General features: G+C 45.7%; 1 protein-coding gene across 1 annotated transcript in view; it reads right to left on the minus strand.

The window, feature by feature from the left end:
- The window catches only part of clpb (ClpB family mitochondrial disaggregase), a 145,243-nt gene that overhangs the window by 113,075 nt on the left and 7,296 nt on the right, over nucleotides 1-24,872 (minus strand). The window contains exons 3-4 of the mRNA XM_068033039.1: nucleotides 16,766-16,852; nucleotides 2,565-2,668 (exon numbers count right to left, since the gene is read on the minus strand). Of these exons, the coding sequence (XP_067889140.1) occupies nucleotides 2,565-2,668; nucleotides 16,766-16,852 (191 nt within the window). The remainder of the gene's footprint in view (nucleotides 1-2,564; nucleotides 2,669-16,765; nucleotides 16,853-24,872) is intronic.

Genomic DNA, 24,872 nt, shown 5'->3' on the forward strand with positions numbered 1-24,872 from the left:
TGATTGGCCGGATTGGATTTGTCCTACTTTTTGTGGACAAGACATACCTGAGCAATTTTCCACATTGTCGGGTAGATACCAATATTGTTGCTGCACTGGAACAACTTAGCTAGGGGTTCGACTTGTTCTACAGCACAAGTCTTCAGCACTACAGGAAGGATGTTGTCAGGGCCCATAGCCTTTGCTGTATGCTCAGTGCTCTCTTGATATCATTTAGAATGAATCAATTTGTCTGAAGACTGGCAACTGTGATGCTGGGGACCACAGAAGGCCAAGATGGATCATCCACTCGGCACTTCTGGCTGAAGATAATTTCAAATGCTTCATCCTTGTCTTTTGCTGTGCTTCGCCATCACTGAGGATGGGATGTTCATGCAGCCTGCTCCTCCTCCCGTTAGTTGTTCAATAACACAAACATTAAAACATAAGACACAGGAGTAGGAATAGAGCATACAGCCCTCAAGCCTGCTCCGCCATTCAATACTATTATTGCTGATCTTCTGACTTTCAACTTTCCCGCCTGCTCCCCAACTCCTAAGTTTCTGTAAACCATCAAAAATCTGTCTATCTCCACCTTAAAATTATTCAACGATGGAGAATCCACAATCCACGAGGTAGGGAATTCCAAAGATCAACAACACTGAGCGAAAAAATTTCGGCTCATCTCCATCCTAAATGATTGCCCCCTTATTCTGAGACTGTGCCCTAGGGTTCTAGATTTCCCCAGCCAAGGGAAACAATCTCTCAGTGTCTACACTGTCAAGGAGATCACCTCTCATTCTTCTAAACTCCAGACAGCACTGTCCACCACCATTTACGACTGAATGTGGCAGGACTGCAGAGCTTTGATCTGATTCATTGGTTGTGGGATCGCTTAGTTCTGTTCATGGCATGCTGCTTCCGCTGTTTAGTATGCATGTACTCTGGTATTCCTGGTGCTGCTCCTGGCATGCTCTCCAGGAGCACAGTCTCAGAATAAAGGGGCAATCATTTTGGACTGAGATAAGCAGAAATTTCTTTGCTCAGTGTTGTGAATCTTTGGAATTCCCTACCCCAGAGGATTGTGGATGCTCCATCGTTGAATAATTTTAAGGCTGAGATAGACAGATTTTTGATTGTTTAAAGAAACATGGGATATGGGGAAAGGTGAAAGGCAGAAGATCAGCACTGATCCCCTGGCTTGATGGTAATGGTAAATTGAGGGATATGCCTGGCCATGTAGGTACAGATTATGGTGGTATACAATTCTGCTGCTTCTGATGGCCCACAGCACCTCATGGATGCCCAGTTTCAAGCTGCCAGATCTGTTCTGAATCTATCCTATTTAGCATGGTGGTAGTACCACACAACACGATGGACTGTGCAGCGGTCACCCCTACCATTACTCACCCCTACCAATACTAACATGAATGGATGCATCTGCGACAGGTAGATTGGTGAGGATGAATCCAAGTAGTTTTTACGTGTTTGTTCTCTCACTGACTGTTGCAGGTAGTCATGTCCCTAAGGAATCTGTCAGTAGTAGTGCCACTGAGCCACTCTTGGTGATGGACATTGAAGTCCCTCACCCTAGAGTACATCCTGTCGGGTGGGAAGCCTGAAGTATACAGGAGCAGGTCGGTGAATTGAGAGAGTGAAAGAGAATGTTGGGGGTGGAGGGGTTGGTCTGGGTTACAAGCTTGGGGTCCCAATCGCGGGGGGTGGGGTGGAGGGGGATTTTGGTGTCCAATGGTCGTTCAGGAGGGTCCCGATCTCAAGGCGTGGCTCTGATGGTGGTCTGGGAGGGGGAGTGGTTGGGAGTTAAGATTCAGCCCAGAGTGCAAGAGAGAGAGAAAAAAAAGACAGAAAGGGAAAAAAAAAAGTACAACATTTCAAACTTAAATTTTTTAAATCACTGGGAACAACTTACTATCTGCAATGATAAGATCCACAGTGTCAACTGTTCCCTTTCTGGGCCAGAGTGGTTGAGTGGTATTGCAGGAACAGAAATTTCCTAATTAAAAAGCTCCTTACGCTGTTAAGTACCAACCCTAACTTTCTGCAGCGAGTTTAATGGGTAATTAATGTACAAATGCAGAAATTTCACAGAATTCACAGGGAGGTTGAGGGCGAACTGCTGCTTCCATGAGGCTAATGGCGGAGAGTTGCAATGATAAAGGTCAGATTGTCACTGATTGGTGTTCTTTTGTTTTGCTGCATTTATGATAAAGAAAGAACTCCCATAACTATAGCTCCTTTCACAACCTCAGGACATCCCAAAGCGCTTTACAGCCAATGAAGTACTTTTGAAGTGTAGTCACTGTTGCAATTTAGGAAATGCAGCAGCCAATTTGTGCACAGCAAGATCCCACAAATACCAATATGATAACGACCAGATCATCTGTTTTAGTGATGCTGATTGAGGGATAAATATTGGCCCCCGGACACTGCAGAACTTCCCTGCTCTTCTTTGTAATAGTCTCATAGGATCCTTTACGCCCACCTGAGAGACAGACAGGACCTCGGTTTAACATCTCATCTGAAAGATGCCAGTGTAACCCTCCCTCACTACTGCAACTACGTACCTTCAAGAGAGTGGATGCGTTTCTCCCTCGACGTCTCATACACATTGCTGAATCCATCTCCGAGGTTGGGATCAGCACCAGCCTCTAACAGAGCCTTCACCACACTGCAAACAAAAACAAACAGAGCCTAGGCCATTGGTCAGCAACAACAACAATTTGTATTTACATAACACCTTTCATCCCAAAGCACTTCACAGGAGTGTAATCAGATAATTTGTGTCACTAAGCCACATAAGGTGGCCAAAGAGATAGGTTTCAAAGAGTCTCTTAAGGAAAAAAGGACAGGAGGATATTTATGGAAGGACCTTCAGAGCTTAAGGCCTAGGCACGGCCGCCAATGGTGGAGCGATGAAAATTGGGCACGTTCAAGAGCCAATATTTGGAGGAATGCAGAGATCTCGGAGGGTTGTAGTGCTGGGGGAAATTACAGAGATAGGGAGAGGAGAGGCCATGGAGTGATTTGAAAACAAGGATGGAATTTTTAAATTGAGATGTTACCACTGGGAGTCAATGTGGGTCAGCGAACACAGGTGTGATGGATGAACAGAACTTGGCACAACTTAAGACAAGGGGCAGTAGAATATGTTCCCCAAAGCCTTACCACAAGTCACACTCTGGAATAAGATGGAACACTCTCCACATGCCTAGATTAATGCCGCTGAAACAACACTCAAGAAGCTCAACATTACCGAGGACAAAGCAGCCCTCTTGACTGGCACCCATCCACCACCCTAAACATTCACCCCACCACCACTAGCACAATGGCAGCAGTGTGTACCGTCTACAAGATTCACTGCAGCAAATCAGTAAAGCTTCTTGGACAGCATCTACCAGACCTCCACTGCTTAGAAGGACAAGGGCAGAAGGTGCATGGGGACACCACTACCTCCAAGTTCCCCTCCAAGTCACACACTTCCTTCATTGTCACTGGGTCAAAATCCTGGAACTTCACCGCCACCCCCATCCCTAACAGCACTATGGGAGCACCTTCAATCAACATCAGTAAAAACACCTTACTTAGTCATCTATCACTTTGCTGTTTGTGGGTGTGACGGAAACCCCACATGCCAAATGGAAATATTAATTTCATTGTATGGAATTTTGCCTGAGACTCTTACTGGACATTATTACAAATAAATTAATTTTAAAAAACAGAACAGAGTAGCTAAGATGGCCACGCACAATTTGCAAATGAGAAGCCAAAGGAGGCTGGAGACAGAGGTGATTACCCAGTCTCGCCAGAACAAAGGGGGTGCTCTGATTAAATTACCTAGAATGGTTTTGTCAATGTTGAATCGTCAAAAGCCTTCGACACCCACTGACATTGAAAGAACCAAACCCCCCCCCCAAACATGTGTAAACAGCATTGAATTTCAAAGATCATCCCAGAAAATGCTGTTTCAAACAAAGAGGTGGTCGCATCACATGACTACTTGAGTAACTCTGAGAGTTTGTGAGTTGTGCCTCAGAAGGAGACTGTAACAGTAAGTCAGCAAGAGAGCTGCCATCTCTCGCCCTCTCTCCAACAAAGATCCAGAGAAGCCTCAGCTGCAACCTACAGCCCAGCACCGCTAGCAACCAGGGGGCAGGGATAAAGCCCCTCTTCCGCCTTCCGGAACCAGAGAAGCACACCGAATTGTGCACATGGCCCAGTGAGGACTTCAGTACTACAACTTCAACTCAGGATTCTGAGACTAAACTTCAGTATTTAAATTCCATTTTTATTAAGGACTCCACTCCAATCTCTGTTGTTTTTCCCTCTGTAATCTATGTGTGTGTGTGCGGGCGTGCCTCTCGTGTGAATGTGAGCATGCACGCGTTGCGTATTTTTGTAATTTTAATCGGTTTAGAGTGTCAAGGTCAATAAACTTACCTCTTTCTTGTTTAAACTCAAGAAAACCTGTCTGATTGGTTCATTTGCAATTATATTAGAGGAACAGGAGCAAGTGGTCACTGAGTTGTTAGTTAAATCACTATGTTAAAAGGATAAACCCTGTTGCGGTCAAACCAGAGGCGGGGTGAAAGGGGAGCCCGAGACCACGCTCTCACCAGGTCGTAACAGTAGAAACTTGCTGTGCACAAACTGGCTGCTGTGTTTCCCTACCTTACAATAGTGACTACACTACAAAAGTACTTCATTGATTGTAAAGCACTTTGGGATGGTCTGAGGTCTTCAAGCCATTTTATTCTTATTATTAACAGTGACTACCCTTCAAACTAGCATTTGCGCGTACTGGAAGCTATATGTATTAATACACAGGCCCTGTTCTTTGCAGACAAAAAGAACATGAACACACTGTGCCTGTTTCAGCTAAGCAAAATAAATGACAGCCATTCTCTGGTTCATTCCTCAGGGCAATGCCTTGACCAGAGTCAGGCTGCCTGGTTTAAATTTCAAACAAAGCTTGGCAGTTAACTGTCAGTCACCATAAACTGGTGCATTCTCCATGGCAATGCCTCTACCAGAGTTCATTTGCCAACCAATCAGCACTTTCTTATGCAGTGTAAGTTGTTGTTTTCCCTTACATTGGTTATTCTTGCGTATGGTCCCGATGAGTGCAAGACGAAAAGCTTCGACAACATGTCTCTATTTTCAGCAAAGGAATGAATCTTGGATACTAGACTATGTATCTGTGTTCAGGGAAAGGCTCAAGAAAGCTTGTAATGTGGCTCAGGAACACCTTAAAGCATTCCAAGCCAATATGAAAAAATGGGCAAACAAGAACGCGAAGATCCGAAATTTTCAACCAGGGGATGAAGTATTATATATTGTTACCTTTACAGGGTGAACCACTAAAAGCATGGTTCAGCGGTCCATGTAAAGTGATCAAAAGAGTGGGTAAGGTAAATTACTTGATTGACACAGATCACAGGAAAAAGAATCGGTTGTGTCATATCAATATATTTTTTTTTTAGATACAGCACTGAAACAGGCCCTTCGGCCCACCAAGTCTGTGCCGACCATCAACCACCCATTTATACTAATCCTACACTAATCCCATATTCCTACCACATCCCCTCCTGTTCCTATATTTCCCTACCACCTACCTATGCTAGGGGCAATTTATAATGGCCAATTTACCTACCAACCTGCAAATCCTTTGGCTTGTGGGAGGAAACAGGAGCACCCGGAGGAAACCCACGCAGACACAGGGAGAACTTGCAAACTCCACACAGGCAGTACCCAGAATTGAACCCAGGTCGCAGGAGCTGTGAGGCTGCGGTGCTAACCGCTGCGCCACTGTGCCGCCCTTGTCTCCCAGGATTATTGCAGGGAGGAGGATAAGCCATTACAGGTACGTCAGGTAATGGGGACTGTTGAGAAGGAAAAGAATAGTGAGGATGAGGCACAAGGAGGCCTAGACAATTCTCAAATTGAACCTCCTACTATCTGGTTAGCTAATACAGAATGGCCGGGAAAATTGGACAACATGCTTTTGTACTTAGATACAGAACAGCGTGAAGACCTAACAAGGCTTCTCACAGCATTTAAAAGAGTCTGTAGGGATAAGCCAGGATGTACAACCTTTGCAGCACGTGATGTGGATATAGGGGAATCCGTTCCTTTAAATCAGCATCCTTACCGCTTTAGTCCAGACAAACAGGCCCAAGGAAAAGCAGAAATCCAATACACGCTGGAAAACAACTTAATTGAACCTAGTCAAAGTAGCTGTGGTTCACCAATAGTATTAGTGCCTAAACCTGACGGGTCAGCTCGACTTTGCACAGACTACAGAAAAGTCAATGCGGTAATGAAGGCAGACTCCAACCCAATTCCTCGCTTGGAAGATTGCATCAACAGAGTGGGCAGTGCCATCTTTCTTACCAAGATAGATATGCCCATGGAATACGAACAAGTTCCTTTGACACCTTGAACTAAAGAAATAGCAGCTTTTGTCACACCAGACGGTCTTAGCCAGTGCCGAGTGATGCCACTCGGGCTAAAAAACCGCCCCAGCAAGTTTTCAGAGATTAATGAATCAAGTGATAGCCAGTGTTCCCAACTGTATAGTGTATCATGATGGTGTACTAATCAACAGTAAAAGAGAGAGAGAGAGACAGAGAGTGAGAGAGAGCGAGAGAGTGTCATAGAGTCATACAGCACAGAAACAGGCCATTCGGCCCATTGTATCTGTGCCGGCCATCAAGCATCTATCTATTCTAATCCCATTTCCAGGACTAGGCCTGTAGCCTTGTATGCTATGGCGTTTCAAGTGCTCATCTAAATACTTCTTAAATGTTCTGAGGGTTCCTGCCTCTACCACACCTACAGGCAGTGTGTTTCAGATTCCAACCACCCTCTGGGTGAAAATCTTTTCCTCAAATCCCCTCTAACGCTCCTGCCCCTTACCTTAAATCTAAGGTAATTAGATCATTGACCTCTCGGCTAAGGGAAAAAGTAACTTCCTACTATCCTATCAATGCCCCTCATAATTTTGTATGCCTCAGTCAGGTCTCCCTCAGCCTTCTCTGCTCTAAGAAAAACAAGAGGGAGGGCGCAAGCCAGCGAGGGGGAGCCAGAGAGTGAGAGCGGGGGTGGGGGGTGGAGGGGAGAGACAGCGAGAGCGGGGGTGAGGGGAAAGAGAGCGAGAGCGGGGGGGGTGGGGAGAGAGGGAGGGAGGGAGAGAGGGAGGGTGGGAGAGAGGGAGAGATAGAGAGAGACAGAGAGAGAGAGACAGAGAGAGAGAGACAGAGAGAGAGAGACAGAGAGGGAGGGAGAGAGAGAGAGACAGAGAGGGAGGGAGAGAGAGAGAGACAGTGGGGGAGGGAGAGAGAGAGAGAGACAGAGAGGGAGGGAGAGAGAGAGAGACAGAGAGGGAGGGAGAGAGAGAGAGACAGAGAGGGAGGGAGAGAGAGAGAGACAGAGAGGGAGGGAGAGAGAGAGAGACAGAGAGAGGGAGGGAGGGAGAGAGAGACAGAGAGAGGGAGGGAGGGAGAGAGAGACAGAGAGAGGGAGGGAGGGAGAGAGAGAGAGAGAGAGAGAGGGAGGGAGGGAGGGAGGGAGAGAGAGAGAGAGGGAGGGAGAGAGAGAGAGAGAGAGAGAGGGAGGGAGAGAGAGAGAGAGAGGGAAGGAGAGAGAGAGAGAGAGAGAGAGGGAGGGAGAGAGACAGAGAGGGAGGGAGGGAGAGAGACAGAGAGGGAGGGAGGGAGAGAGACAGAGAGGGAGGGAGGGAGAGAGAGACAGAGAGGGATGGAGGGAGAGAGAGACAGAGAGGGAGGGAGAGAGAGAGAGACAGAGAGGGAGGGAGAGAGAGAGAGACAGAGAGGGAGGGAGAGAGACAGAGAGGGAGGGAGGGAGAGAGAGAGAGAGAGAGAGAGGGAGGGAGAGAGGGAGAGAGAGAGAGAGAGAGAGATGACAGAGAGAGAGGGAGGGAGGGAGAGAGACAGAGAGGGAGGGAGGGAGACAGAGAGGGAGGGAGAGAGACAGAGAGGGAGGGAGAGAGACAGAGAGGGAGGGAGGGAGGGAGAGAGACAGGGAGGGAGAGAGGGAGGGAGGGAGAGAGACAGAGAGGGAGGGAGGGAAGGAGAGAGACAGAGAGGGAGGGAGGGAGGGAGGGAGAGAGGGAGGGAGGGAGAGAGACAGAGGGGGAGGGAGTGAGGGAGACAGAGAGAGAGGGAGGGAGGGAGAGAGACAGAGAGAGAGGGAGGGAGGGAGAGAGACAGAGAGGGAGGGAGGGAGGGAGGGAGGGAGAGAGACAGAGAGGGAGGGAGGGAGGGAGAGAGGGAGGGAGGGAGGGAGGGAGAGAGACAGAGAGGGAGGGAGGAAGGGAGAGACAGAGAGGGAGGGAGGGAGAGAGAGACAGAGAGGGAGGGAGGGAGAGAGAGACAGAGAGGGAGAGAGACAGAGGGAGGGAGGGAGGGAGAGAGACAGAGGGAGAGAGGGAGGGAGAGAGACAGAGAGGGAGGGAGGGAGGGAGAGAGACAGAGAGGGAGGGAGACAGACAGAGAGGAAGGGAGACAGAGAGGGACAAAAACCCAGTTTGTTAAGATGCTGAGGATGCTATCCTTTTAGACTTGTGGACCTGGGAAATGGTGTCTGCAATCAGGCATGCCAACAACTAACAGGGAGTTTGGAGTGGCAATGGGGGTGTGGGCATTGAGGGGGAGTTGATCTTATTGAGTTCAGCAAAAATCAGAAGGAACGGGACAGTCATGTGTGGTGAACCAGGGCAATTGCTGATCCCTGAGAGGCTGCTGGACACACACAAAGGCCAGGGCGCTGGGAAAGAGAACATACGATGGGTCAATTAAATATGGACATGGCTTTCCCCTGAGCAATGGGGCCGCTGGACAGCTATGTAAACATCCGAAGCATCACATCAAACCGCCAGCAATGTCCTGGATTGTCAGCAAGAAACCAACATCTGCTGGAAAGGATTACAAGTGGCTTCTGCAGCTAATGCATGGGCTGCCTCGATTTACACAAGAAAGGAAGACTTGCATTTATATCGCGCCCTTCCCAACCTCAAAGCTTACTAAACACAGCCAATGAAGTACTTTTTGAAGTACAGTTGCTGTTGTAATATAAGACACGTGGAAGACTATTTGCATACAGCAAGCTCCCACAAATAGTAATGCGATAATGAGCAGATACTCTTTTTTTTTATATAAGTGATGTTGGATGAATGATAAATATTGGGCAGGACACTGGGGAAAACTATCCTGTTCTTCTTTGAATAGTGCTGCGTGATCCCTTACATCCACCTCATTTGAAAGACAGTACCTCGACAGTACAGCGCTCCCTCAGTACTGTACTGGACGCGTCTGCCGAGATTTGGGCGGCACAGTGGCGCAATGGTTAGCACCGCAGCCTCACAGCTCCAGGGACCCGGGTTCAATTCTGGGTACTGCCTGTGTGGAGTTTGCAAGTTCTCCCTGTGTCTGCATGGGTTTTCTCCGGGTGCTCCGGTTTCCTCCCACAAGCCAAAAGACTTGCAGGTTGGTAGGTAAATTGGCCATTATAAATTGTCACTAGTATAGGTAGGTGGTAGGGAAATATAGGGACAGGTGGGGATGTTTGGTAGGAATATGGGATTAGTGTAGGATTAGTATAAATGGGTGGTTGATGTTCGGCACAGACTCGGTGGGCCGAAGGGCCTGTTTCAGTGCTGTATCTCTAATCTAATCTAATAAAAAATTCTGAAGTCAAGTCCTGGAGTTGGACTTGAACATGACCTGCTGCTGCAGAGGCAAGAATTATACTGATTAAGCCGAGCCAAGACAAAACAGCAATTGAGGGATAGAACACGAGAGGAAAAAATATCTTTGATGGCACTGCGTTTCAAATCAGAGATTTACACATTGATTTTAACCATTCATTCTCGGCATGTGCGCATTGCTGGCAAGGCCTGCATTTATTGCCCATTCCAAGCTTTCCAGACAAGGTACTGGTGAGTCTTCAACCTGAGGAACAAGGCAACAACCTGTATTTCTATAGCACCTGTAACATAATAAAACGTCCCGAGGCGCTTCACAGGAGAGTCAGAAAGCAAAATTTGACAGTCGCATCAGGTGATATTAGGGTAGATGACCAAAATCTTGGCCATTTAGGTATGTTTTATGGGCCGTCTTCTCAAGGGTAACTCGGGATGGGCAACAAATGCTGGCCTTGCCAGCGACGCCCACATCCCATTCAACAATAAAAAAATGAAAGGAGGAAATAAAGAGGCTTAGGGAGGAAAGTTCAGAGATCAGGGCCTTGGCAGCTTTAGGCAGGGATGCCAATGATGGAGCAATTAAAATCGGGGATGCTCAAGAGGCCAGAATTAGATGAGCTCAAGAGATCTGTGAGAGTTGCAGGGCTGGACAAGATTACAGAGATAGGGACCCGCTGATAGAGGGTTTGATACAACTGAGTAGCCACTTAGAGGGCAGTTAAGAGTCAACCACTTTGGTGCGAGACTGGAGTCACATATCGGCCCAGACCGGGTAAGGACGGCTGGTTTCCTTCCCTAAAGGGACATTAATGAACCAGTTGGGTTTTACGACAATCTGACAGCTTCACGGTCACTTTAACTGAGAACTGCTTTTTATCGCCAGGTTCTCTTTTAAAACTGAATTCAAAAATTATCAAATTGCCGTAAAATAAAAGCCAAATACTGCAGATGCTGGAAATCTGAAATAAAAACAAGAAATGCTGGAAATACTCAGCAGGTCTGTCAGCATCTGTGCAGAGAGAAGCAGAGTTAACGTTTCAGGTCTGTGACCCTTCTTCTGAACTGGCAAATATTAGAAATGTAAAAGGTTTTAAGCAAGTAAAGCGGGGGTGGGGCAAGAGATAACAAAGGGGAAGGTGTTGATAGGACACGGTCACAGAGAATAACCAGAAGGTCATGGAGCAAAGGCAAACGGTATGTTAATGGTGTGCTGAAAGACAAAGTGTTAGTACAGAGAGGGTGTGAATGACTGTAAAGCTCAGAGCACTCCAAGCACAAACATAAAAAAACACATGAAAAAAAAACAGTGGAAACAAACTAAAAATTGCCATGGCGGGTTTCAAACTTACGTTCTCTGGATTGTTAGTCCAGTAACATAACCACTACACGGCCACACCTGTGTAAGGCAGTGTCACGTAAAGGCATTAATTACTGGCAAATAAAGTTCAGATGATGGCAGCACTGCTGAAACATTCACCTGTCTCTTTTGTTCAGATACTCGCTGTCTATTTCCACCATTTCCCAGTGTCTTTTTCAGATTTCTAACAATTGTAGATTTTACTGTTTCCATTTGAGAAAAAAATCAACTTGATTGCATTTTGTGTGCGTGGTTCGTTTTGTTTCTCATCCTGATTTTTAATCCAAGTTTGAAAACAAAACAATATGTATTAGTCCTGACCTGACAAAGGATTACTGCAGGCACAGGTACTGGGAGAAAGTCAGGTTTTTTTCCCCCTCAATCCTTCGCCCTCAAACCTGCTACATTCCAACAGCCAGCTGTAACAGAGGACAACAGTCACACTTCACTGCTGCTCATTGTGTCCTCGCGTTCTACTTTCTTAAAGAAAGAAAAAGACCAAAGGCTGATTTTTTTTTTTATCCGCTCAGCCTCCCAACTTTTCTCTCGCTCTTTCCATCTCTCTCTCAAATCGCAAACAGACTTCAAAGCGACACGAAGAGGGATAGTTCCCCTCAACCCGGTGTGTGGCCCATGACACCCCCTCCCCTCCCCCTCCTCTTCGCTCCCTGTCCTTTTACAGCCAGGAGCCATCAAAGGCTGATTTTCTGAAGAGGTTTTACACATGCACACACAGTATGAGAGAGATAGCGACTGAAGGAAATCAAAAGCAAATAAAATAACTGACAGAGGAACAGACATTCCCACCACACAGGGACCGGGTGCACGTGCTTGCATTGCGTCAGCCGAGAGCGGACACTGCCTCTTTTGTCTCCCGGTCTGGCGCTGATCTTGTTCCGAACCATTAAAGCCTTTGGCTTATGAACTGGAGACAGTGAGACTTGAAAGCAAGTTTGCGTAGAGGCTCACAATTCGAAATTGGATTTCAAAACAGAAACAGTTGCCCACTCCCCTCCACCTCCTTGTTCAGTCAGAGCCAGCGGCACTTGAAGGAAACCATCCTCCGCTGCCGCACCCTCCCTTCCTCCGCCCACCGATGCATGTTTAAGCATGTGAAGAACACACAGCTCGAGACCGCGGTCCAAATCCTTGCACTGATCTTCCTCAGCAACGGGGATTCAGGGTTTTCAAAAGCCATGTATCAACAGAAACAAAAAGGAAGAACTTGTATTTATGTAGAGCCTTTCATGGCCGAGATGTAGGAAACGCAGCAGCCAATTTGCTCAAAGCAAGATCTCACAAACAGCAATGTGATAATGACCAGATAATCTGTTTTTTTTTTAAAGTGATGTTGATTGAGGGATGAATATCGGACAGGACACTAGGGAGAACTCCCCTGCTCTTCTTCAAAATAGTGCCACGGGATCTTTCACATCTACCCGAGAGGACAGACAGGATTTCTGTTGAACGTTTCCTCCAAAGGATGACACCTTTGACAGTGCAGCATTCCCTCAAGTACTGCACTGGGACTGTCGGTCTGGATTTTGTGGTCCAGTTACTGGAGTGGGACTTGAACCCCCAACCCAGGAGGAGGCTATTCAGCCCCTCCAACCTCTTCCACCATTCAGGTAGATCATGGCTGATTTGTATCTCAATCTCCCATTTACTTGCCTTTGCTCCATATCCCTTAATACCCTTATCCAATAAAAATCTACCAATCTCAATCTCAAGTCACGAAATTTTCAATTGACTTCCAGCATCCACAGCCTTTTAGGGGGAGAGTTTTCCAGATTTCCACTACCCTTTGTGTGAAGAAGTGCTTCCCAACATCACCCGAGTGGCCTGGCTCTAATTTCAAGGTTATATCCTTGTTCGGGATTCCCCCCACCAGAGGAAATAGTTTCTCTGTTTCCTGCAACTTCAAAAATACTTCATTGGCTCTAAAACATTTTGGGACATCCAGAGATCAAGAAACACACAATAGAAATGAAAGTTTTTCTTTCCTTTACCCTGTTAAATCCCTTTAACATTTTAAACACCGTCATAGGATCCTCAACCTTCTAAACTTGTATTAGAAGAATGAGAGGTGATCTTATTGAAACAAATAAGATTCTGAGGGGTCTTGACAGGGTGGCTATGGAAAGGATGTTTCCCCTTGTGGGAGAGACTAGAACTAGGGGACACAGTTTAAAAATAAGGCGTCTCCCATTTAAGACAGAGATGAGGAGAATTTTTTTCTCTGAGACTCTTTGGAACTCTTCCCCAGACAGCAGTGGAAGCAGGTTGAGTGAATATTTTTAAGGCAGAGGTAGATAAATTCTTGACCAACAAGGGAGTCAAAGGGTATTGGGGGTCAGCAGGAAAGTGGAGTTGAGGCCACAATCAGATCAGCCATGATCTTATTAAATGGCAGAGCAGGCTCGAAAGGGCCGAATGGCCTACTTCTGCTCCTCATTTGTATGTTCATATGTAACTCAAGGGAACACAAGCCAAGTCTAAGCAATCTGTTTTCATTATTTAACCCTCTAACCACTGGTATCATTCCACTGATTCTGTACCACATCCCCTCCAAGGCCAATATATCCTTGCTGAGGTGCGATGCCCAGAGTACTCAGCCACGGCTCAGTGGGTAGCACTTTCAGCTCTGAGTCAGAAGCTTGTGGGTTTGAGTCCCACTCCAGAGAGTTGAGCACAAAAATCTAGGCTAACACTCTAGTGCAGTATTGCGCGGGTGCTGCACTGTCGAAGATGCCGTCATTCAGATGAGACGTTAAACTGAGATCCCAACTGCTCTCTTAGGTTGGCATAAAAGATCCTATGGTATTATTTTGAAGGAGAGCAGGGAAGTTCTCCCCAGTCTTCTCACCAATATTTATCCTCAATCAACATCACAAAAACAGATTATCTGGCCATTGTCACATTGATATTTGTGGGAGCTTGCTGTGAGCAAATTGACTGCTATGTTTCCAACATTACACGGTGACAACACTTCAAACATACTTCACTGGCTGTGAAGCACTTTGGGACATCCTGAGGTTGTGAAAGGCACTATATAAATGCAAGTCTTTCTTTCTTTGAGAACGGACATAGTTACTCCAGATGTAGTCTAACCAGAGGCTCTGTACAGATGAAGCATCACTTCCTCCACTTGGTGTTCCAAACCTCTTGAGATAAAGGCCAACATTTCACTAACCTTTTCGATTACTTCCTGAAGCAAGGTCAGACAGGTAAGCTCTCAAGGAGACGTTTGAAAGAGGGGAGACATGCAGCATGGCATAAGGGCTTTAGGGAGCATGTTGCAGAGATCCAGCTGAAGATCGAGTGGAGGGACAGCAGACAAGGAAGGAATGTTGGAAAAGCGAAGGGGTGCATTGGCAGAAGCTGCAGAGATAAGGATGAGAACAGCCAAGAAGGGATCCGCAGACAAAGAAAAGCTTTCAAATTCACCATGTCAGGGGACAGGGAACCAATAGTAGTTGGTGAGGAGCTGCGTCATAGATGAGTCAAACTTAGTGCGAAATCCAGAGTTTTGGACCAGTTAGAGTTTAGGCAGAGCTGTAACCTGGGATGTTGGCACAGGAAAGTTTTAGAGGAGTTCGAGCTAACTGATCCTTATCAGTCAGAATTCAGACATTAGGTAAAGATGAAGAAGAATTAGCCAATTCATTACAGAAATCGGCAACAAAATCGGGTACAATATCAAGAGGAGGCATTGGAGAATGATCAACCAAGGCTTATACAGTGATTCAGTGCCAGCCTCCCATCAACAGCCTACTCTCCACAGTGGCTCCCATTGTGAGGAGCAATGGAAGTGGAGACCTGAAGTAACCATGCAGGATTAGGTAGAAAGGTCAAGTGTCTTTAATGCATTGGTGCAGACTCGATGGGACGAACGGCCTCTTCTGCACTGTATTATTCTGTGATTCTGTGAATGCTCCTGGTCTTGGGGCCAGCACAATCAGTATGGAAGACCCTGACTGAAGCCGGCCGTTAGTGACCAGTTTTGCTGTTTTACGAATGGGAACCTGGAACTATTATACAAATGGCAACCTGGGGCAATTTTGTATTGAGGGACTTGGAGCAATCTTGTGAAGGACCAGCTGCAGTGATTTTATGTTTGAGGAGCCAGGTCGATTTTCTGAATGGGAATCTGCTTTTGTTTTCAGTGTCTGAGGGAGATAATGATCATTTTTACTTTTGCCAAACTGATCATTGTATCCAGATTCCACTGTATTGTACTTCAATTCAGAGCTTACAAATACAAAGACAGGATTTCAGTGAACTCATTCACTTGTAATCTTCACCAGAAGATCACATGCACTCATTTCATGCATGTGATGTCACGTGCCTCGGAAGGCAGAAGGCTGTCTGAAATCCGCACTCCTCAGATAACTGGACTATCTCTCTGATGGTGGGATTTGAACAGGATTATGACAACTACTACTTGTATTTATATAGCACCTTTAATGTAGTAAAACATTCCAAGGCACTTTGCAGGAGCATTATCAAACAAAATTTGACACCAAGATGCGTAAGGAGTTATTAGGACAAGTGACCAAAATCTTGGTCAGTGATATATCTTTAAAGTATCTTAAAGGAGAACAGAGAAGTAGGGAGGCGGAGAGGTTTAGAGAGCGAATTCCAGAGCTTAGGACCTCGCCAGCTTAAGGCACAGCTGCTAATGGTGAGGTGAATAAAAATCGGGAATGCGCACAAAGCCAGAACTGGAGGAACACAGAGGTCGGACGGTTGTCGGGCTAGCGAAGATTATAGAGATGGGGCTGGTGAGGCAAGGTCATGGAGGTATTTGAAAACAAGGATGAGAATTTTGAAAAAAACAAGGAGTTGGCAGTCTGGGAGCCAATGTGGGTCAGCGAGCACAGGGGGTGATGGGTGAACAGAATGTTGTGTGAGTTAGGATACGGGCTTTTCAGATGAGTTCAAGTTTATAGAGGGTGGAAGATGGGAGATCGGCCAGGAGAGCATTGGAATAGTCAGCTCTAGAGGAACAAAGGCATGGATGTGAGTTTCAGCAGCAGATGAGCTGAGGCAAGGACAAAGATGGGCGATGTTACGAAGGTGGAAACAGGCGGTCTTAGTGATGGAGCAGTTGGAAAGTCAACTCAGGGTCAAATATGACATCAATATTGTGAACAGATTGGTTCAACCTCAGACAGGGAGTGAGTTGGTGGCTAAGGGATGGAGCTTGTGGTGGGGATTGAAGACAATGACTTCGAATTTCCCAATATTTAGTTGGAGGAAATTTCTGGTCATCCAGTACTGGATGTCAGACAAGCAGTCTGACAATTTAGAGCGGTCAAGAGAGGTGGTGATGAGATAGAGCTGGGTGCCTTCAGCATACATTTAGAAAGTGACGTGTTTTCGGATGATGTTGCCGAGGGATGAGAAATAGGAGGGGATACGGATAGATCCTTGAGGGTCACCAGAGGTAACGGAGCGGGTGTGGGAAGAGAAACCATTGCAGGAGATTCTCAGGCTCCGACTGGATAAGAATGGAACAATGGATCTAATCACTGAGATTAGCAGCATGAGGTACCTGCAGATTAACGGGGACAGGGAGTTAAACTTTCTACCAGGGTCCACGGCGTGAACCTAGGTGTTGCACAAAGACACTCTCAACCAAGGGCAAACAGAGCAGCATCTCCTTAGTGGATGGAATCACCTACCTGTGGTTCTTGTTCATGGCTGCGACCATCAGTGGGGTCCAACCCAGCTTGTGCTGATACGAGGCGGGGATGCCAGCGGACAGCAACCTGCAGAAAAGGCAATGCAGCAAGGTCAGTGCAGTAACTTGCACACAACTAAATTACCCAGCCCTACCCCACTGTCACCCTTTACCTTCCCTAATGGGCATGAACCCATTACTGGACTAATAATATATGGAATGTGAGCACAAATTCCACCAGTCCAGACCATTATGCCTGTGCCAGCTCTCTGAAAAAGCTATCCAATTAGTCCCACTCCCCTCCGACTCTTTCCCCAACAGCCCTGCAAATCTTACCCCTTCAAATATTTATACAATTCCTTTTTGAAAGATTGCTGAATCTGCTGTAAAATGCCCTTTGGAGCAATGCATTCCAGTTCACCACAATTCACTGTATAAAGTTAATTTTCAATTTCCCTCTGACTCTTTTACCAATTGTCTTAAATCTGTGTCCTCTGGTTATCTATCCTCCTGTCACTGGAAACAGTTTCTTCCTATTCACCTATCAAACCCCACATATTTTGAGCAACAACTGTATTTACATAGAACCTTTAACATAATAAAACCTCCCCAGGGGTGCTTCACAGGAGCAATTATCAAACAAAATTCAACACCAAGCCCACACAAGAATATGTTAGGTCTGGTGACCAAAGCTTGGTCAGAAAGGTAGGTTTTAAAGGTGTGTCTAAAAAGAGGAGAGATAGGTAGACAGGTGGAGAGGTTTAGACAGGGAATTCCAGAACTTAGGGCCCAGGCAGCTGAAGGCACGGTGGCCAACGGTGGAATGCCCGAAATCGGGGACGCTGAAGAGATCAGAATTGGAGGAGTGCAGAGATCTTGGGGAACACAAGAAATAGGAGCAGGAGTAGACCATATGGTCCATCGAGCCTGCTCCGGCATTCAATACGATCATGGCTGATCTTAGGCTTCAACTCCACCCGCTCGCTTTCCCGCCTGCTTGCCATATTCCTTGATTCCTTGCAAGACTAAAAATCTATCTATCCCAGCCTTAAATGCACTCAACGTTGGGAGCATCCACAACCCTCTGGGGTAGAGAATTCCAAAGATTCACAACCCTTTGAGTGAAGTAATTTCTCCTCATCTCAGTCCTGAATGATCGACCCCTTATCCTGGGAGGTAACAATACATTCTGAATTATATGGTCCATGCGAGTATTGTACCCCAGTCACCTAACAGCTGTGTTAAACTAGCTGAGGTGGCTAGTTACGTGTGACAGATATAGACCATCCCAAACCAGGCACAGATGGAGCCCCTCCGGCCACCGCTGCAGATGCTGTCATGTTAAGTGATAGAGTTACATGCAGTTACACCTACTTGAGTCAAAGATCTGCTGACTGACTTAAACCTCCCCTCCATACATCTGGCATATCCTACTAAAACAATTTAAAAATACAAACACAAACAGATTGACCAAATGATACTGAGGCTTAACGGGTTAACCCTTTAATTCCTGATATCATTCTGGTGATTCAGTGCAGCACCCCCTCAAAGGCCAATATACCCGTCCTCAGGTGCGGTGCCCTGAACTGAACACAGTGACTCCAGATGGGGTCTAACAAGATCTAACAAAAATGAAAGTTCTTAATTCTTTCAGACAGACTTCAGAAAGCACTTCTTTACAAAAAAGGTAGTGGAAATCTGGAACTCCCTCCCCTGAAAAAGCTGTTGAAAGGGGGCTGGGGAAATGGAAGGTCAATAGAAAATTTCAAAAACTAAGACTGATGGATTTTTTGTTGGATAATGGTATTAATGGTTAGGGAACCAAGGCGAGTAGATAAGAATTAATATGCAGATCAGTCATGACCTAATTGAATGAAGGACCAGGCTTGAGCAGCTGAATGCCCTCCTTCTGTTCCGAAGACAGGAATGCAATGGAAAAAGATAGTATATTTTAAATATGTAAAATCATGGGTCATACTGCTCCCTTTTTAATTTCAGTTTTTCAACTAGACAATTCTGCTTCTAAAGTCCGACCAACCTTCTGACAGATGTTTCTTACAACGTTTACTCTCAACCTGCCCAATGTTCTGGGTGACTGACTGTGAGACATCAGTCTGAAGCCGAGGAACGCCAGAGGCTATGTTTGAGTTTTGGCTCAGCCCCCTCCCCCGCCCCCTCAGCTCTGAGCGCGCTCAGTTTACCCTCCTCGACAGGTGGATCTCCACAAGCAGCTTAAGGACGAGAAACTTGAACTTTTTTTTCTCTTCTTGTTCCCCCAACCCTCCCTCCCCCCCCCTCCCCTCCCCACAAACACTAGGAGACTGTTGCCATCTGATTGAAGCCTGTTGCCAAACAGTGGGCGTGCAATCTGTTACTCTTTAATAGCCCGCCTGCTCCCAAGCCCCCTTCACAAAGCCAGTGTCTGTGTGAGCTCTGTTTAACTTTCAGATTTTCGCAGCATTAAGCTGACATTACTGGGGAACTGGGTCAGGTACGGTGAGCTGGTCACCACTTAACAGTCCCTGAACAACACCCCCACCCCCCTGCCCGCCCTCCCTCCCCAATGCCAGTTCCGAGACCAACACATTACATTCAGACCCTGCACAACAGACACACAGGGTAACGATGGGTTATACAGCAAAGTATATAATGGGTCACTTGATTGGTGCCTCAGTTAAAATGTACATTGCCCAGTGTGACACTGAATCAGACAACAATATATATCGAATATGCAGCACTGAAACAGGCCGTTCGTCCCAACCGGTGATACTAGATCTCCTTATTTTTCCTACCAAAATGTAATACCTCACACCTCTGTTGAGATTCATTTGAGAATTAAATGTCCATTCTGCATATTTATTAATGTCTTGTTGCAGTTCTCCTTACATTGACTATCCCCACCTGCCAACTTACACTAATATGACCTTGACTTGGGTAAACAGGGTATAATTTTGAAGTTTGCAGCTGACACTGTAATAAACAGTGAGGTGGATAGTAACAGACTTCAGGAGGACACAGACAGACTGGCGAAATGGGCAGACACATGGCAGATGAAATCTAACGCACAAAAGTGTGAAGTAATACATTCTGGTAGGAAGAATGAAGAGAGGCAATATAAAATAAACTTAACAATCTTAAAGTGGGTGCAGGAACAGAGAAACCCGAGTGTGTACGTACACAAATCTTTGAAGGTGGTAGGACAAGGCTGTTAAAAAGCACACAGATCCTTGGCTTCATTAATAGAGGCACAGAGTGAAAAAGCAAGGAGGTTATGCTAAACCGTTATAAAACACTGGTTAGGCCCCAGCTGGAGTATTGTGTCCAATTCTGGGCACTACAATTTCGGAAGGATGCCCAGGCCTTGGAGAGGGTGAGGAGATTTACTAGAATGGCACCAGAGAAGAGGGACTTCAGTGACATGGATAGAGTGAAGAACTGGGATTGTTCTCCTTCGAGCAGAGAAGGCCAAGAGGAGATTTTATAGAGGTGTTCAAAATTATGAGGGGTTAAATAAGCAGAAACTGTTTCCATTGGCAGGAGGGTTGGTAATCAGAGGAAGTAGATTTAGGATAATTGGCAAAACAACCAGAGGGGAGGGAGGCAATTTTTTTTTTACATTGAGTTGTTGTGATCTGAAATACACTGCCTTAAAGGGCAGTGGAAGCAGATTCAGTGGTAACTTTCGGAAGGGAATTGGGAAAATAGTTAAAGGGGAGGGAATTTGCAGGATTAAGGGGAAAGAGCAGGGATCTAGAACTAATTGAATCGGTTTTTCAAAGAGCTGGTACAGACTCGATGGGCTGAATGACGTCCTTCCGTGCTGTAAGATTCTATGAAGCACCTTTAATGTAGGAAAACATCCCAAGGTCCTTCACTGGACATAGCCATAGGAGATAGTCGGAGGGGCAACTAAAAGCTTCATCAAAGACGTGGGCTTGAATGAGAATCTTAAACCATGAGAGGGTGAGGAACATAGAGACAGGAAGTCATTCATCTCAAGTCAGTTGTGCCATTCAGTTAGATCATGTTTGATCTGCATCTCAACTCCATCCATGCACCTTGATTCCATATCCCTTCATACTCTTGTTGAGCAGAAATCTATTGATCTCAGAATTAAAATGATTAATTCAGCTAGATTCTTGGGAGTTCCACAACTCTACCATATTTTGTGTGAAGAAGTGTTTCCTAACTTCCCTCCTGAACAGCCTGACTCTAATTCTAAGGAGGTGGAGGGGTTTAGGGAGGGAATTCCAGAGCTTAGGGCCCAGGCAGCTGAAGGCACGGCCACCAATGGTGAAGCGATTAAAATCGGGATGGACAAGAGGCCAGAACTGGAGGAGCGCAGAGATCTCGGAGGGCTGTAGGGCTGGAGGAGAGAGGGAGGGGCGAGGCCATGGAGCGATCTGAAAGCAAGGATGAAAATGTTAAAATTTCGGACAGTGAGCCAATATAGGTCAATGAGAACCTGGGGGATGGGTGAACGGGACTTGGTGTGAGTTAGGATACAAGCAGCAAAGTTTTAGATCAGTTGCAGTTTAATGGAGGGTGGGAGTCCAGGCAGGAGAGTATCTAGTGGGGTGATGGGGGGAGGGGAGGGGTTTAGGGCTGGTGGAGTTTTCAGAGGCGGGGTGGGGGTGAGGCCATGGAGGGATAGGAAAGAGAGGATGAGTATACTAAATTGAATAGGGTTTTGATAGAGTAATTGAGAAACTGCTTCCATTGCCAGAAGGGTCAGTAACCAGAGAACAGAGATTTAAGATAACTGGCAAAAGAACCAGAAGGGGAGATGAGGAGAATATTTTTACACGGCAAGTTGTTGTGAACTGGAATGTACTGTCTGAAAGGGCAGTAGAAGCAGATTCAATAGTAACTTTCAAAAGGGAATTAGATATAGATTAGCAGGGGAAAAATTTGCAAGGCTATGGGAAGAGTGTGGTGTGGGGGTGGGGGGCTGTGTGATGAAATTGGGACTAATTGGGTAGTCCTTTCAAAAAGAGTTGGCGCAGGAATGATGGGCCGAACATCTCCTTCTGTGCTGTATAATTCTTGGGACATGGGCATAACTGGCAAGACTTGCATTTATTGCCCATCCCGTGGTGAGCTTCCTTGAACACAAATGAGTGGCTTGCTAGGCCACTTCAGAGGGCAGTTAAGAGTCAACACTGTTGCAGTGGTTCTGGAGTCACATGTAGGCCAGACCGGGTAAGGATGGCAGATTTCCTTCCCTAAAGGATATTTGTGAACCAGATGGGTTTTTAATGTGTGCTTGTGTATCCGTGTTGGTGTCTGAGAGCGTGAGAGCGAGTCTGTGTCTGTGCCAGTCTGTTTATGTGTCTCAAGTGCGAGTGCTCAATAGAGAATGGGCAAGAAAGACAGAGTATGAGAGACAATGTGAGAGCAAGAGAACGTGCAAGATGGAAAGCACGCAGGACAGCAATAATGTGGGAAAGCAAGAGTGCAAGAGAAAGAATTATAGAATCATAGAATGGTTATAGCACAGGAGGCCATTCGACCCTTCATGTCCATGCGAGCTCTCTGCAAGAGCAACTCAGCTAGTCCACTCCCCTGCCTTTTCCCCATAGCCGTGAAAATCTGTTCTCTTCAGATAATTATCCAATTCCCTTTTGAAAGCCATGATTGAATCTGCCTCCACCACACTCTCAGGCAGTGTATTCCAGATCCTAACCACTCGCTGCATAAAAACGTTTTTCTTCATGTCGCTGTTGCTTCTTCTGCCAATCACCTTAAATCGGTGTCCTCTTGTTCTCGACCCTTCCGCCAATAGGAACAGTTTCTCCCTGTCTACTCGGTCCAGACCCCTCATGATTTTGAACAACTCTATCAAATCTTCTCTCAACCTTTTCTTCTCCAAGGAGAACCACCCCAGTATCTCTAATCTATCCATGTAACTGAAGTCCCTCATCCCTGGAACCATTCTAGTAAATCTTTTCTGCACCCTCTCTAAAGCCTTCACATCATTCCTAAAGTGCGGAGCCCAGATTTGGACACAAAACTCCAGTTGAGGCCGAACTAGTGTTTTATAAAGGTTCACCATAATTTCCTTGCTTTTGTAGGTTATGCCTCTATTTATAAAGCCCAGGATCCCATATGCCTTATTAACCACTTTCTCAACCTGCCCTGCCACCTTCAATAATTTGTGTACATATACACCCAGGTCTCTCTGTTCCTGTAACCCCTTTAGAATTGTACCCTTTATTTTGTATTGCCCCTCCTCGTTCTTCCTACCAAAATAAATCACTTCCCACTTCTCTGCATTAAATCTCATCTGCCACTTGTTCACCAGCCTATGTCCTCTTGTAGTTTACCATTATTCTCCTCACAGTTCACAACACTTCCAAGTTTCATGTTATCTGCAAATTTTGAAATTGTGCCCTGTACACCCAAGTCTACGTCATTAATATCGTTCAAGAAAAGCAGTGGTCCTAACACAGATCCACGGGGAAACGTCACTACATACCTTCCACCAGTCCAAAAAAAAAGTTCACCACTACTCTTGATTTCCAGTCACTCAGCCAACTTCATATCCATGCAGCGACTGTCCCTTTTAGTCACGGGATCTGCCATTGCTGACAAGCCTGTCATGTGGCACTTTATTAAATGTCTTTTGGAAGTCCATGTACGTTAACATACATCGCATTACTGTCATCAATCCTCTCTGTTACTTCATCAAAAATCTCAATCAAGTTAGTTAAACACAATTTTCCCTTAACAAGTCCATGCTCGCTTATACTTGTCCAAGGGACAGTTAATTTGGTCCCAGATTATCATTTCTAAAAGCTTTCCCACCACCAAGGCTAAATTGACTGGCCTGTACTTACTAGGTTTTTCCTTACACCCTTTTTTGAACAAAGGTCTAACAATTCTCCAGTCCTTTGGCACCACCCCTGGACTGGAAGATATGGCCAATGCCTACACAATTTCCACTCTCATTTTCCCTCAGTATCCACGGATGTATTTCATCCAATCCTGGTGACTGACCAACTTTAAGTACAGCCAGTGTTATGATCATCTAGTTCATGATTGCATTGATATTTTAGAGATCACTTTTATTTTTGGAGAAATTAAATGTGTAGCTGCATGACAGTTGAAATTCCAGAATTTTAAAGGTTGCAGGACCACCCAAGAGATTTTAATTCAAGAATTTTCCATGTGTGCTTACAAGGACAAAATTAGAGAGGCGAGAGCCATAAAACAGCAGGTAGAGTCATTTAGTTGGGGAACTGTAGCCAGAAAGTCTGGAAGGAATTGCCCAGTCATTGCTAGAAGTATTAATTATTCATGTGGGCATCCAAAATCAAAGAGATGTTTCGGAGTTGGAGGTAATTAGCTTAAATTGCTATCTTTGACATCCCAAGTGTACCAACTGCTATGGAGATAGATGATGCGGGTGATGTCTTTTCGTCAGGTGTTTTTCTCTCTGTGCTTGCTCACAGAAAACGCAGTTGGCTTTGGGAGCAGCTGGATTAAGGAGCAGGAAGGCCATCAGCAACCAGGGGTATTTCTGTTTTGAGTAAGGCCTAGGCTCAGGCTAAAAATCCAGGTTTGTGAGGTGTTGCAAGAGAGCTGGAGGGTTGCCTAGCTGAATGCGAGAGTGAGAATCCCTAAGCGATCTCATACCTCAGAGGATAGCTGAGAAACTAAGGAAAATCAAAGTGAATTCATAAGAACTGTGGTACACTTTGGTTTGGTTCCAGGAGAAATAAACAAACCACCAAGATCCTGTAAAGTACAGGGGAACTCTTGGGTGAAGGTAAAAGTCAAACAGGAGTGTTCTGTTAAGATTCTAAGTTTAAAATATAAGTGATTTCAAATTGTAGTGTTAATAGTGTTTTACTTTGTTTAGCTCTTGTACAGTAAAGTTTTTTGTTTAAAACGTTAAATCTTATGGCGTAATTCTCTCAGTAATAAGTGGGGATTCAAATTTCTTTCAAAAAAACATTACTGGCCCCTAGCGGGATCGTAACACCAGCCTATCAAATACCACCGCTTTATCAATTTTTAGCCCATCTAGTGTCTCAACTCCTCTTTCACCATGACTTCAGCAGCATTTTCTTCCTTGGTTAAGACAGATGCAAAGTACTCACTTA

Source organism: Heterodontus francisci, chromosome 6, assembly GCF_036365525.1.
Source record: "Heterodontus francisci isolate sHetFra1 chromosome 6, sHetFra1.hap1, whole genome shotgun sequence".
NCBI lineage: Eukaryota > Metazoa > Chordata > Chondrichthyes > Heterodontiformes > Heterodontidae > Heterodontus > Heterodontus francisci.